The sequence below is a fragment of the Protobothrops mucrosquamatus genome, unplaced genomic scaffold (assembly GCF_001527695.2).
Source record: "Protobothrops mucrosquamatus isolate PMUCROS unplaced genomic scaffold, P.Mucros_1.0 scaffold115, whole genome shotgun sequence".
NCBI classification, from domain to species: domain Eukaryota; kingdom Metazoa; phylum Chordata; class Lepidosauria; order Squamata; family Viperidae; genus Protobothrops; species Protobothrops mucrosquamatus.
Window position 1 is genome coordinate 1,760,423 of NW_015386487.1, and position 14,564 is coordinate 1,774,986.

At 45.9% G+C, this 14,564-nt stretch overlaps 1 protein-coding gene across 1 annotated transcript in view; it reads right to left on the minus strand.

Moving 5' to 3' along the window:
* Positions 1 to 1,358: 1,358 nt before the first annotated feature.
* Positions 1,359 to 14,564, minus strand: part of CEP164 (centrosomal protein 164) — a 40,951-nt gene continuing 27,745 nt past the window's right edge. Inside the window, exons 15-27 of the mRNA XM_029283529.1 lie at positions 12,614 to 12,766; positions 12,241 to 12,324; positions 10,419 to 10,487; positions 9,677 to 9,855; positions 9,261 to 9,393; positions 8,363 to 8,430; positions 8,003 to 8,207; positions 7,385 to 7,492; positions 6,786 to 6,900; positions 5,626 to 5,976; positions 4,461 to 4,527; positions 3,938 to 4,060; positions 1,359 to 2,552 (exon numbers count right to left, since the gene is read on the minus strand). Coding sequence (XP_029139362.1) covers positions 2,453 to 2,552; positions 3,938 to 4,060; positions 4,461 to 4,527; positions 5,626 to 5,976; positions 6,786 to 6,900; positions 7,385 to 7,492; positions 8,003 to 8,207; positions 8,363 to 8,430; positions 9,261 to 9,393; positions 9,677 to 9,855; positions 10,419 to 10,487; positions 12,241 to 12,324; positions 12,614 to 12,766 — 1,755 coding nt within the window. The 3' untranslated portion in view covers positions 1,359 to 2,452. The remainder of the gene's footprint in view (positions 2,553 to 3,937; positions 4,061 to 4,460; positions 4,528 to 5,625; positions 5,977 to 6,785; positions 6,901 to 7,384; positions 7,493 to 8,002; positions 8,208 to 8,362; positions 8,431 to 9,260; positions 9,394 to 9,676; positions 9,856 to 10,418; positions 10,488 to 12,240; positions 12,325 to 12,613; positions 12,767 to 14,564) is intronic.

Genomic DNA, 14,564 nt, shown 5'->3' on the forward strand with positions numbered 1-14,564 from the left:
CAGCTCTAAGAATTGAGATAGTTCTCCTTCCTCAATCCCCTTTACTAACCCCCATGGATATTTCCATACTTGAAAGACTCGTGTCCAAAGGAAATGTACTCCCCGACTTTGAGGCCGAGTCACAAGAATGAGGGGACGTGAACTAGACAAGGCAATGACATTTCCTAGAACATGCTGTGGCCAAGGTGGGAATACAGTAAGAAAGTGGTAGCACACAGGCAGTAATTATCAACATGAGACCAACTTGCGCAATTCATCAATATTTACATTGCAAAGGTGTCCAAAGGACTGTAACATTTCCAAACACAGCGCTAGGAGTTTCAGGACAGGCAAAGAAATGCTGCCCCTAACACGCAGGCAGCAATGCTGGCCTAAAGCAATCGGTGACACTGAAGAGGAGCCTTGAAGTGGCTTGTCCATGTGTTCCTTTTTGACATGACAAGCAGCAGCCTCAGGATAAGAGACTGGCACCACATGCCAACTTAGCCAATTAAATGGCCACACTGGAAGCTGCCACCATGCAAGACATGGTGGTAACCTTCTAAGCAGAGGGCTGGGCTGGGAAACAAGCTGGTGGCATGTCAGTACAAAGACCTGAAGACTGGCATAGCAATTCAAAGTCCATAGCCTCCCAGCCCATCAGCCGCTTGTATTGCTGAGATGTAACATACAATGCTGTACAACTTTGTGCAAATGTCTCAAGAGTGATCTACTTCCTGAGAAGGGAGGTGGGTATTGAGTCCTTTGCCCTCTAATGTCGCACAGCTAATTCCATCATTCCCTAACAAGAGGATGCAAGCGAACTCTCTCCTCCTCCCTCTGCTTCTGATCAAAGGGACGGATTTACCAGAATGCTCCCAGCATGGGATGGAACTTTACGGCCAGCCTTCAGCAGAGACTGGGCCGCCTGATGCTAGCAGCGCTCACTGAACGGCCTGCCTCCCTCCCGTTTCGGAACCTCTCATCTTCATTCATGATGCCGAGGGAGGTCACCTTCCAATGGTGCCCACCAGGGAGAGGGAAAGGGGAGGGCAAGGATTAGGCATGGAGCAGAAGGCACAGGACTTCTGCTCAGCATAGAATCTCTGGAAAGCCCACTACCATTTACATTCCGATTACAAAAGGCCACCAGAAAAATCTGGCTGAAGCTGATCTGCTGGGTATCCAAAGAGAGACACACTTTTCTCCTAGCAATCTCCATGATTGCCTCTGCCTTGATTAAAGAATAGAGCAACTCACAAAATAATCTTGGGACCAGATGAAGCGATGCAAATGTGAGCCATTTTAGAATCTGTCTGTAAAAAAAATCTTCTTGACTGCAGCAGGGAAAAAGCAACAAAGCCGTGAAAGATGTAGAAAAGAATACATTTAATCAGAATTTAAAAATACAGTTAATAGCTGAAGGATGCACACCACCAGTCCTCTGCTATAATATGCATTTCATTTATTGGAAGGCCAGTAAAACAAGTCCTTCCAGTCCTGGTATAAACAAGGACAGGAGAAAAGCTGCTGTGGACCACCCAGAGGGAGAGATCTGCCCCACAACAGAGAGGCCTGAGGCCACTTGTAGCACCAGCCCTTGGGGAGGATGGTTTCTGCTGTCTGTTTAGACACATGTTGATCATTGTTTGAAAAGCAACCCGAGATCAGCGGTCCACTTGAAAACAGAGGTGGGGGAGGGGAGGTTGTTGAAAAATTTAGCTTTCTTCTGGCGGCTTAATCAAAGGATATACCAACCACTTGCAAGGAAGAGTACATTGGGCCATTGCCTGATCTAATTTACCCCAAATCTCTGTTTACCTTCTGGTGTTGCTGGGAGCACCAAAGAATCTGCCTAGTGAGTGCCATGGATACGGCGCCAGTGCTCCAGACAGCATACCAGCAGGTTGGGTACACGAGCCCTTAGGAAAAACAGAAACCAGGAGTAGAAATGAACTCCCAGAATCCAGAAGCACCTGGGGAATTGGACCTGCTCATGACCTGCTTCGGCCTCTGCAAAGACTGATTTTGTAGTTCATATTCCCAGTTGCTGCGGGAGCAGAAGCACGCTGCCAGCCCCTTCAGCAGTCGTACCTGAATAGTGGGTTCTGAGGTGCGAACGGTGACAGTGGAAAGAGGAAGCTGAGCAATAGAGAAGACGCTGGCCCCTCAAGCCCCTGTGTTTCAGATGGGCCCTTTCTTTCTCTGGCTTCCTAAGTATGGACAGGTAACCTATCAGCCACCTTTCTCCATTCAGCACACACGTCTTTCTCTTTCACATTTATGACGTTTCCCTGGGATGGAAAATCTACAAAAAGGCTTTAATTGATTTCCCAAGAGAAATATGGCTAAGAATCAATCTCTGCAGCCCAAGAAAACATGTGGAGGCTGTTGGGTACAGAGATAATAATATCATATATTGATGTTAGACAGGTAGCCAGGCTTTTTGCAGACAAGCAGGATTTTTGTCCATCTAGAAGTGGTAGACCTTGATCTGATTGTTCTCATCCAGCCCAAGCTGCACCAAACCGGAGCCACTGCTGGAAGAATGCGAAGGACTCGGCAAGAGAGCTCTGGCAACATGAGTGAAGGAAAAACAGAAGGACATGGCGACAGAAACTAGAAAGGCGCGAATGGGCGGAAGCACTCTGGCCACAGCCAGGCCTAGAAGAGAACTCCCCTAGAAATGATTTTTTTAAAAAAAAAAAACACTGGGTTTTCTATTGCCATGCAGCTGGTCACAGACCAAATTGGAGGGATACGTTTCATTAGGAGGATTCAGAGAATCAAGATTCATCTGATTCTCCACCCCCCAAAAAAAATCAGGATTTACCTGAAACAAAAAAGGATCACTAAATCACTCAGAAGCAAATCCCTCCTAACAACTCAGGAGAAACTCCGAAAGAACTATGATCTTGCAAAAGAATGTAGAATAGAGTTCTCCCACTCATGCTACCTGCCCTATTAGTAAATCAGCATGGCCAAAAACAAAAACAAAACAAACAAACCACAAAGCAAAACCAGAAAATGAGGGTTCTGGAATGGCCAAGTCAAAGCTCAGATTTAAATCCAATTGAGATGCTGTGGGTGATTTAAAGCAAGCTGTGCATGGCATGAAACCCCTCGAGCATCACACAGCTGAGCAAATTCTGCATGGAGATGCGGAGAAAAATTCCTCCTAGTAAAAGCCAGAGACTGGTAGACAGTTATAAAAAATGTCTACTTGAGGTGGTTTCTGCCAAGTGGAGAAATACCCATTATTAGAGCCAAGGATGCACTTCCCATTTCCACTGAAGAAAATCTGTTAATTTTTGGATGAATAACTGTTTGCAAAGTCAAATTTACATTGTTTCTTTGTTCAACTACATCATCTTTAACCTTTATATATTGTTGGAGTCAAGATAATGTATTGATAAAGTCCACATATGTAAAAAAAAAATTACAAGGGGTGTACTTACTTTTGCACATGGGAAATTTGCAATTATATTTATTTAAATTACAGAATGGATGACAAAATGTAACTGATGCATGTATATTATATCCTCTTTATCAATATTGTAGATCAAATATCTATAGGTTGAAGTATGTTGAAAAAGTCAAAACTTTCAGTGGGGTGTTTTTCTTACTTTTTCACATAACTTACAAGGCTGTGAGAGAAGGGAAGGATGCACAGCTTTGTTTTCTGCAGCTTAATGAGAAGCTTGATGAACAAATCTGATTGAAAACGAAAAGGGCAAGAAACAATCTACCTGCCAGGCCAAGCCCACAGCTGGATTCTAAACTCCTCTCCTGCCTCCATGGATACAAACTGTAATGCAGATTAGTTTTATTGCACTTGGCCAGTATAGACACAGCTTATTATTTTCAGCATCTCTCGATCTCGATGCCTTTTTGGGAACTGGCTGCAGTGGGAGATATCAGTTAGCAGCTACGGGGCTTAGACAGGACAAAAGGATACCCTTTGCAATCATGCTTGAAACCCTCCAGCCATTTCTTATTGGCATCAATCATGCGCTGGGTGTTTGACTTCTCAGCCTTGGAGCCCTGAAAGTGAGGGGGCTGGAACAGGCAGACTTGCTCGCTGTTGGGAAGCAGGAGGTGGGGAGAATCAACCAGGAAAAGTGGTCAAGCAGCAGACAAATTGGTTGCGTTCAAGCAGCGACCTTAATCAGGTTGGGTGAAGACCCAGGAGACCCATGGAGGCCTGTGGGGAAGGTTTTTGCTCTTCTGAGAGCACTGTTGATATCAGAACAGGCTTAATTCTCTCTAATATCTTGCTGGCTTCCTCAGATCTGAGGAGGACATCCCTTCTCTCTCCTGAGCTAGAGGAGGAGAACATTTTTCAAGTTGCAAAATGGCTACTCTAAAACACTCCCTAGGAGACAGATCTTGTTTTATGCTAGCTGACATAGTCAATGCTGTAAGGCAAAACACAATGATCTCAACTGACATATCAGCTTGGGTGCGAGAAGATTCCTTACCCAGTTATTAAGGAGTCCAGCTTTTCATCTTGAACACCGAGCCCACCACATGGCAATGGAAACTTCCCTGAACAGAAAAGACTACATTTACCAAATAACAAAGAGCTTTCCATTATTAGAATCATTCAGAATCTAAAGGCAAGTTGTATTTTTCATTCAGACATCAATCCATTCCAAGAGCTTTGGATTTTTCAAGTTTCTAATAAATCATATTACTTATTTGAAATCTAGTCTCCAAAAGCTGGGTAGATTTCTTTAAATGCTTCCATCCCCCAACTCCATGTTTGGAAAACCAAATTAATTTTGGTTCAGACACTGGGTGTTCTTCAAAGATCTTTTAGGAAAGATCTTTTCAATAACTAAAAGGTTTTCTTTACTACTATTACATCATAGAGCTCAACTCAGTCCTCATTCTTAAACTTAGATCAGTCGTCGATCAGGAAAGGAATTGGATTGCCGACTAGTGAATAAATAGAACACACTTTATAGGTAAATAAATTCTCAGCTTTTTCACATAGGAGAAACCATTCTGCAACAGGTTCAACCCACCCGCCCAACCAACCTATATATAAAATCTGTACTAAATAAGAGCATCAGCAACTGTGAGCTTGCTGTTTCGCACACCTTTTGAAGAAAAGGATTCTACACCATGGACCAAAGATAACTGAGTCTTAAACGCCTCTCACTTGTAGATCTTACGTTAGTCCTTGAAGATGATTTTATTGAAGATGATTTTATTTCTGCTCTTGCCCCATTGATGATTAAAAGCAAAGATGGTCATCTGTAAAGAAAATTCCCCATGTACCAGGCTCCAAATAAAACCTACTACTGGGAACACGATCTTTACAAAATGCTCAGAATGCTGTTGGGATAGAAAACGAAAGCACCCAAAGGAGAAAACCTCAGGCATCCGCTTTGAAAGGAAGTCTCAAACAAGACAAACAGCTCCTAGCACAGCTGCAAATTATGGTGTCACACGGACTCTCAATAATCCAAATCCTACTTCTGGAATCTACCAATCATGCCTCATCTTTGGTGAGGGAAAGGGGGAAAGAAGGGAGAAGAAACAAGCTCTGCTGGTCCTTTCAGCTGAAACACTGAGCCCTTCAACCAGGATTAGAGTTCAAATTGGCATCAAAGAATCGTGGCAAGAATCCACTCTCACCTGGGAAATACTTGTGCCATTTCTCCATCAGCAGACTGTCCACAGACTGTCTGCTCACAGCAGCAGAACTGGGACCTGAGTTACACCAGGCTGACTGAAGTCCAGTGGAAGGTGCAAATGGTGTGGCCGAATAGGCACATGCCAGGGAGGTATATGCAGTCAGAGGAATTCCATCCCTGGCCAGTGGAGTCAGTCGGCCTTGGGTGGAAGTTAAGAGAGACTGCTGGCTGTTGAAGGTACTCAGGAGATGAAGGACACAGTTCAGGTCACTGGTGATGCGCTGTAGTGACTCAGTCAAATACTGGATCTTGTCAAAGGGGGAAAACTGGACATCTGGTTTCAAGTCAGCTGCTGTGAAGGGGAGGGGATTATTACTGGACAAAGAATACAGAGGTAATAAAACTCCAAACCCAGAAAAATAAAATCCAGCCACAATTTGGAATTAAAAGCTTCCTGTATGGAGGGGGGCAGAGAGAGGGCAGTAGCTTTCTAGAAGATAAAAGTTAGCTATTCAGACCAATTTAATCCAGCTATTCATCCACTCCGGGAAACTAGAGGAAAAAAGACCCTGTCAAAATCATCAAGGAAAAACAGGGCTGCTGGTGGGAGTTTATGGGGGGAGTCTCTCCTGGCAACTCTAAGGGAGATGACAAATAAATCTGGACTTCTACGGCAGGGTTTCCCAGTTAAGGTTAGGAAGGTACAGAGAGAGACAGTCCAGGGAGAGGTGAAGAACCTTTCAGTTGCATTATTATGATAGATCCACCTTTCCCAAAGTCTCACTGTATTGTTTTCATTGTTCATTTGTGTTCATTTTGGATTTTTAAGGGAGTTATGTACGTTAAGATTGCAGTAAAGGGGTGTGTGAAAGTTTAGGAATGTATTCTATAGCAACACTTGTGTTAGGAAACACAAATCCTGACACATGCCACGTCTTTTTGGCAAGTAGGAAAAGTGGAACTATGGGTACAGTGTGTCCCTTCTGCAGCCCAAATGCTTTCCAGATGTGTGGCCAGAATTCTCAGCAGCTGCAGATTAGCTGAGCATGAATGGGAATGAAAGGGTATCCACCTGGAAGGTAACCAGGTTCACAAAAATGAGTGTAAATCACAGATTGTAGGTTGTAGGATGCTGGTCTTAGCATTCTTCCAAACACTTACTCTTGTGAGGAGACCGATCAGCACTCATAAGGCTACTTGTGTCTTCAGAGTCACTGAGGTCAAAAGTCACCATTTTCTTGCAGGCCACTCCCTTGATTGTATCTTCATCAGAAAACTAGTAAAGAAGAAGTGGTTTTCCTTGCTGTTGTGTCTCAACAACTCGGGATAAAAAACAACAGCCACTCATCACCAGACAGGGCCAGCTTGCTTAGTTTCTTTGACTAGGCCAAAATCGGGAGTCGAGCCAGGTGTTCGCAATTAGCATGATCCCCAATTGGGTTACGGGTTACTGGCAGAGACAGTGATTGAAGCACCCAGGCCACCTTGTTCAGCACCATCTTATAAAAGCACATCCCATAGTTAGATCTCAATCAATTTTGGATAGGCAAAATGACAAGTAGATGCCCTGGCTGATTACATGACAACAACAATTAAAATGGGACCTCCCCACACCCTGGGATGTGGTAAATAAGAGAGGGACGAAAGCTGCTCTGACAGTTCAGAGGCTTTTCCCCGCTACTCCTTCCCGCAAGGATAAGCAGCTGCAATGGCATTGAGGAAGACTTGGGGTGCTTCCTGGCTGGCTCCAACAGAGCTACCTCTTCCAGAAGAGAGGTCTCCAGCTGGCTGAGCCTCTCTTCTTTCTTCTTCAGGAGTTCCTGCCCTTTCCGCATGGCAGATTTCATTTTATCTAGCTGCCTCCCTTCCTAGGGGGAAAGAAAGTCATATTGCAGTAACACAAGCCAACAAACGAGGAACTTTTGTTAGGACCGATTTAAATGTGTGCTGCCACTGTTATCCAATGTTAAAGTCCTCTTAATAACAGTGTCTTCTCATCTGTGAGCTGCTGCTTGCAGGGATGCAAGCGTTGTGGGAGAGGAAGGGGCCACTTGCTCAATCCTCTCCCCCCCCAAGTGGTTTGCAGTGTGACTCATTGCAAAGGCAGAAGGGGCAGCCCTTCCTCACTGCACGGCCACTTGTCCAGCTGCCAAACTGCAGCAAGGCACAGTCCAAAGCAAGCCAGGTGATTTCCCCTTTGATGGTATTCTCAACCCCAAAGGAAGCTTTCTACTGCTATCTGCCCCTTCCCCCTCTTTCTCAATCCCTTTTTCTGCAGGCACCAAATAAAGTTAGCATCGCCTGGGTGAGTTGTTCTAAAATTCAGCCCAGGCTGATGGTTTCAAGAACCGCCTTGCTTTGTCTAACTCACCACTCACCTCTTCCAGGTTCCTGTGCACTCCCTGTAACACCTGGGAATGGACTGAGTCTTGCACAGCTGGTGTTCCCTGGAGACCACCATACCAATGCTGCTTTGCTGCTCTCAAGGCCGTCTGCCTTTTTCTCATGGAACGAGTCTGGCACACCAAGAATTCCTTTGCTGTCTTCAGGGAGGCTCCCTCAGTGGAAATGTAGTGTCGTACTCTGTAAGAACAGGAAGGAAAAAAAAATCTGAGCAAGATTTGCTGCTTAAAAGAGGCCTAATAGCCGCTCCCCTCTCTCCTGTCCCTATAGTCACAGATACCACAAGTATAGTTATTTCAGGGTATCTTTTCCCACCCTCCCCAACACACACTCACTGGTTCAGGAGAAGGCCGTTTTCTTCATTGCTTTTTGGTATTTCAGATGTCATTTCTCTGGAGGAAGGCTTAAGGATTAAACCATTTTTAAAGTTAAGTAACAGGCAAATGAAGCGGAAACATCAAGAACAAATATAGGGTGTGGTTCCTTAATGGAGGGAGCTTAAGTCAAAGCAGTGGAATATTAGGTAGGCAATATTATTTCCCATCTCTTCTCAGCCAGAGGATCTTCCTCCTGCTTACATCAATATCTGGAATATCTGATCCATATGGAATCAGACAGACAGTGATTTGTCTCTTCCAGATGGTAGCAGTTTTCGGCAGCAGGGGGTTGGTTTTCACAGTTCCACGACCAAAGAGCCAAGGGGGAATCCCACGCATTTTCAATAAAGCGTGCTTTTTTAGGTACCGGTACTCCAGTCCCCGCAAACCAGGCCTTTCCCAAATTTTGGCCTCCCCAGACCTCTCTTCTCCAGCCCCAGAAGTCCATTTTCGTAAGATATACCCTGCAGTTCAAGCCATATTTGAACCACTCCCCTTCCCACCCACCCCTCTTTCAAGAAGGTGGAGGAACTGACTGTGGGAATCTCTTCTCCAGTGTAGCGACTGGTTAGGGTGGCATCCCTCACAAAAGGTTTTGTCTTTCCCATTCCTCACCATCCCTTCAATATTAGCCTTTTATAGGCAGAATTGTAAAAATCCATGCACGTTGAAGGCATTTAATAAGAATGCTGCCAAGAAACTATTAGAATGACATGCTACAATATATATTGCTTTTCTTGAGCTATATTCTCACTGTAAAGTCCAGGCTGATCTATGTCACTAAAAGTTCATTTTATGGAGCAGAATGTTCCCCTTCTGTCTGGTTCCCTTCACCTCTGACCCTGTTTCCACTGACCTCTGGATAGTCCCCTTGTAGGTCTTCCACTCGGAGCGCTTCTTCCTTTTCCCTTGGAGAAGTTGCCTCACTCCATTCTTTATCCAGTTTCTTTAGCAGCTCTTGCTTGGTCCTGATGGTCTTCTGCAAGTCACTGAAAGTGCCAAGGAAAAAGTCAGATGCCACCCAGGATCTACCTCTGAACTTCTGGCCCTCTCTTTTGGGTAGTGGCCAATTCTTGTTCAACATTTGGAAAGTGAAAGTTGAGAAACATTGCTGAATTCAAAGCATGGTGGCACATGGGCCTGAAACACAGTGGACACCTCCAGGTCAGATTCTCCACCAGTCACTGGCATAGCTCTATATGTACGTGTCACATGGCTTATTACTGCATAATGCCTGGTCCATTCCTGCTTGTCTAATGAAGAACATCTCACCTGGTACACCTCTCAAGCTGCTGGCCCTGTATCTGAAGCAATTCCACCTGAGACTCCAACTTTATTTTCTGATCCTGGAGTTCCGCCAGAGCTCTGTGCAGCTGCTGTAAGGTATCTTCAAGATTCTCCTGTGCTTTTTGACACTCCTCAAGGCGGGAATGAGCTGCCAAAGCAGCTTCCTGAAAAAAAATAAGGGGGGGGGGGAGAGGGAGAGTCTAGCAGATACAACTTTAAATATCCAGTTGACCTGCAAAGCTTTTTGGTAAGGTTAGTGCATCCTTGGCCACAGAGGATACTTGGCAAATACTCAACTGCAGCAGTGCAAAAGGGCAACTAATCCTGCCAGCTTGTTTCGATTCTATACCACTGCCTTCCCACTCACGTCTAGAGAAACAGCCCCAGATTGTGTGAGTTGTATGCTAACTCGCTCCAGGCCAAAAATCCGCTGACTTCTCTGGGCAAAAGCTCTTGCCTGCAACTTTAGAAAACGACTACTAGAGAAGACTCTAATGCTAGTTGGAGAACAACAGCATCTCCTAATTATCAATCAAGGTAGCCCTCAGGTAAAGAAGACCGGCTTAGAGTCAAGAGACGGAAACCTGTACCTAGAACTGTGCTGCTTCTGCCTCCCTATCGCCTCCCTCCCTTTGGCCATTTGCATCAACTGCAGGGCGAGACTTCCCTTATCTCGTCCTATGGAAAAAGAGATTCCTAGCTCATTGCAAGAGCTGTCAGTGCATACATTTCTTTCTTCTTCCAGCTGCTTCTCTTCTTCTAGGACCTGCTGCCTTTTCTTCTTCCAGGCCTCCTCCTACACATAAACGAGAAATAATCTAAGTAAGCTGGGAAGACCACAAAATTCCTCCCTAGGGACAAAGGTTTATGGGGGCTAAGAAACCGGACCCGCTGCCAGCCTTACGTGTATGTTCCAGAGCACTGATTGGCTAGAAGCGCCCAGTGGTGGGATTCAAATAATTTAACAACCAGTTCTCTCTGAAATCACAGAACCCTTTAAGAGGTGCACGCGTAAAAACCAAGCTAGGGCGGGGGGGGGGAGATGCCCCATGTGCCCCGCACCTGCTTATTTCAGGGCCCCCGCACCCAGGCCACTCCTGGCTTGGTGACCTCCCCCTGCCGGTTCAATGATCCGGCTGCCCACTCGCTTCTTTCCTTTCACTCCCCTCCCGAGCCAGACTGCCATGATATGGAGGATGGACCTTACCCAGTCCCCCTCCACCGTTTTGGAGCCTGGGGGGAGTGATGGTGAAAGGCTCTGCCACCGGTGTGCAACAGCCGCATCTGCTGCTGGAGGGGCTTTCTTCAGTTCCCGCCGCCCCTGCCACCCTTGCTTTGCCCCACAGATCACCGCCACCTCCTTCTCCTCCGCCAACTCTCCCGTGGCTTGCGTCGTGACCAGGGGGCACAAGTCTCCCATGCCGGCTCCCTCTGCCACCTTGGTATCCTTCCACCAGCCTTCCATCACCGCCATCAAGCACCTGCTTGCACGAAGCAGCAGCCCATATGGGCTACCTTCTTCCCAGCCAAGAAAGAGAGAAAGGGAGAAAGGCGGCTTACAGTAGCTTCCTTCGCCTCCCCGGGTGTCCTTAAGTCTTTCTTCCTTTCTTCCTTTCTTCCTTCCTTCCTTCCTTCCTTCCTCCCTCCCTCCCTCCCTCCCTCCTTCCTTCCTTCCTTCCTTCCTTCTGCTGGTCCGCACTTACTTGCTGCCCTGCATCGACCGGCGTCACCCTTCTCTGTTCTGGAAGTGGCAGCCCCATTTTCTGCCGCTTTCTTCCCGGCAGAAGGGAGGAAAGGAAGGATGCTTCATATGGAAGGACGCTAAGCTCCGGGAAAATACTCTAGCTGGAGAAAGAAGGCCAGGCTCCCCTTCCCTGATGGCTCTGCAAAGCCCTTGACAAGCGGATCCGCTTCCCGCAGGTTCGGCCTGATTACGAAGTGTCCTTCCTTTCCTCCCTTCTGCCAGGAGGAAAGCAGCAGAAAACGGGGCTGCCACTTCCAGAATGGAGAAGGGAGACACCAGCTGATGCAGGGTGGCAAGGAAGTGTGCGCAAGAAAGTGCAATGGCAGCAACGGAGGGCTGGCAGAGGGATACCAGGGCTGGCGGAGGGAGGCGGCAGGGGAGGCTTGTGCAGATTTATCATAACCAGTTCGCTAAACTCAACAAAAAATTAGATATCAGTTCTGCCGAACTGGTGCGAACCGGCTGAATCCCACCACTCGAAGCGCCCCTTGGACAATTCAGGGCACCAAAGACTGAGTACAGCAAAACCTTATAAGGATCAAGAGCTGCTTAAGTTTCATCTCAGGCTCTATGCAGGAAATTCCACGTCAGAGCTGTGCCAATGTTCTTCCTCTAGAGGAGAGACTGATAAGCCAACAGAAAATAGTGGAAAAGGCATTCAGATGATGGAGGTTTTCCAGAAAGAAAACGTCATCTGTCGTCCCAAAAGATACCCATGTTATCTTCAGCTAAGAGTCCAAGGGGCCATGTTCTGTTCTTCACCACTGGTGTAATGAGCTACACAGTTGTGCATGTGTGTGCTCACCTGGGCAGAGAGTTGAGCTGCTTTTGTCTGGGCATCTTTAGCTTGGAGCTCCAGCTCTAGTTCTGCATCCTGGGCTGCCTTCTCCTTTAGGAAGAAAGCCATAAGAGATGCGACCTCTCTGTCAAGACCCAGACAAAGAGGACAGCCACATCACGAGGAATGAGGAAAGAAGAATGAGGTGCCAGAGCAAGGGAACCCTCCCCTTGTAGCCATGGGAAATTCAAGAGGAGGTCCAAGGAGGTGGGAGTTACAGCCAGAGAGGCACCCTCAAGCTCTTGAAGAAGCACTGCCAAGGTCTACCTCTTTTTCATGGGCAGCTGAGCCCCATGAGGTCTTGCCCTCCAAAGGCTCACCCCCTCACCATTTTCCCCACCTGCTCCTGGTGCTTCTGGCGCAGCTCCTTTAGCTTCTCCACATGTGTCTTTTGCAAAGCCTCTTGCTGGGCCTTAATGCGCCCCAGCTCCTCCTGTAGCCTTGCAAGCAGCTCGGCCTTCTGCTTCTTCTCCTGCCAGGTATAAGAGTTGACCTGACTCAACACGAGGGAGGGAAACAGTAATTCAGACTTTATCACCACCTGTCTGGACTGCTGCAATATGGTCTGCGAAGCCATTTTTGAAGACCACCAGAAGGGGCAGATGGTACAAGATATGGGAGCAGACCCAGAAGTAAGCTTGGCACCGACTAGCAGGAGGGTGTTTCCTCCAGCCCAAATTAATAGATTCTTCCTAAGAGAAATGGCTCAGATTTTCCCTTTCTAAGGAGATGCAGGGGGCTGAACCCAAAACACTAATTTTCAGTTGCAGCTCACCTGACAGCTCCCTTCAGAGGTAAATTCCTTTTCTTTAACTTTATCTATGGGGTTATCTTGATATCCTTCAAAAGCCCCATAAAACTTGGCTGTGTCAACAGGCTTAGGGAGTCTCAGGGAAATGGTGATTTAATGAAATGGCTACATTATTTGTAGTATGTAACATCTCTCCTACCTTTTTAACAATAATACATTTTTTAAAATTGTAGAATACAATTAATACAATTATTTTATGGGTTTCTTATTTGTATGCTGCCCAGGTCTTATGAGGTAGGCAGCCACAAAAATATGAAAAAATGTATGTATGTAAATATTTGTATCTTGCCTTTATTATTTTTATAAATAAATCAAGGCAGCGAACATATCCAGCACAACTTCCTCCTCCTCTTTCCCCCAAACATCAACCCTGTGAAGTGGGCTGGGCTGAGAGGGAGGAACTGGCTCAAAGCCATCCATCTGGCCTTCATGGCTAAGGTACGACCTGAACTCAAGTTTCCCACTTTCTGACCTGATGCCTTAAGCACTAGACCACTATCTATTAGCTTGCACACAGTTGATATTAACAAAAATTACTGTGGATGTCTTATGCTGAACTCTATTATTACTTAGCACAGATGTTATTTTGGATGTTCTGTTGTTAACAGCTAAGAGTCTTTAATAGAATACAGTGGCATACTTCCTCACCTCCACCGCCCTCTGGTAAGGAGCTGCAGGATTTGATGTCTGTAACTATTAAGCAAATGACTGAGATGTTTCAAGAAATGGATGTTAAAATGCAAAATAGATTCGATGAAGTAATACAGCAACAAGATTTATCGCAGAAACATGAGGGTTTTTGCATGAACGTGACAACTGCTTTTCAAGGTCTGGCTGAATATGTGGACGCGGTGGCAGAAAGGGTTGAGGAGAATGAACAGAGAGCAGAAGCAAGTGATCATAGACTTGAACTTGTAGAGGAGAGTCTGGAAAATGTTAAGGCTGATGTGTTGATTGCTCAATTTCGTGATATGGAGTTTGCAATCCGGATTCGGGGGTTGGCTGAGGATCCAAAGGAGAACTTAAGACAAGTAATTTCAGACGCACTTATGGATGCTTTGGCTTGTGGACAGGAAATTTATTTGGAAATAGAGCGTGTCTTTAGGGTGAACTCGTGGATTGCTCGTCAAAAAAATTTGTCAAGAGACGTGGTGGTCTATTTTACAAGAAAATCGAGACGAAATGAAATAATGCAGCTTTTTTACCAACAAAGATTTAAAATTTTAAATCAAGACATTATTCTTTTAAAAGAAATTCCAGCGAAAATACTCAGAGCGCGCAGAGACTACGCTTTTCTGACACAGGAGCTTAAGAATAGACAAATAATTTTCAGATGGGACATACCGGTGGGCATAATTGTAACCGTGGCTGGTAAACGCTACAGACTTAATTCGATTAAGAAAGCTAATGATTTCATGGCGTCTGTTTTGCAAGCAGAATGCCCACCCACACTTCAAAGGATTGACGCAGCTGAGCAATT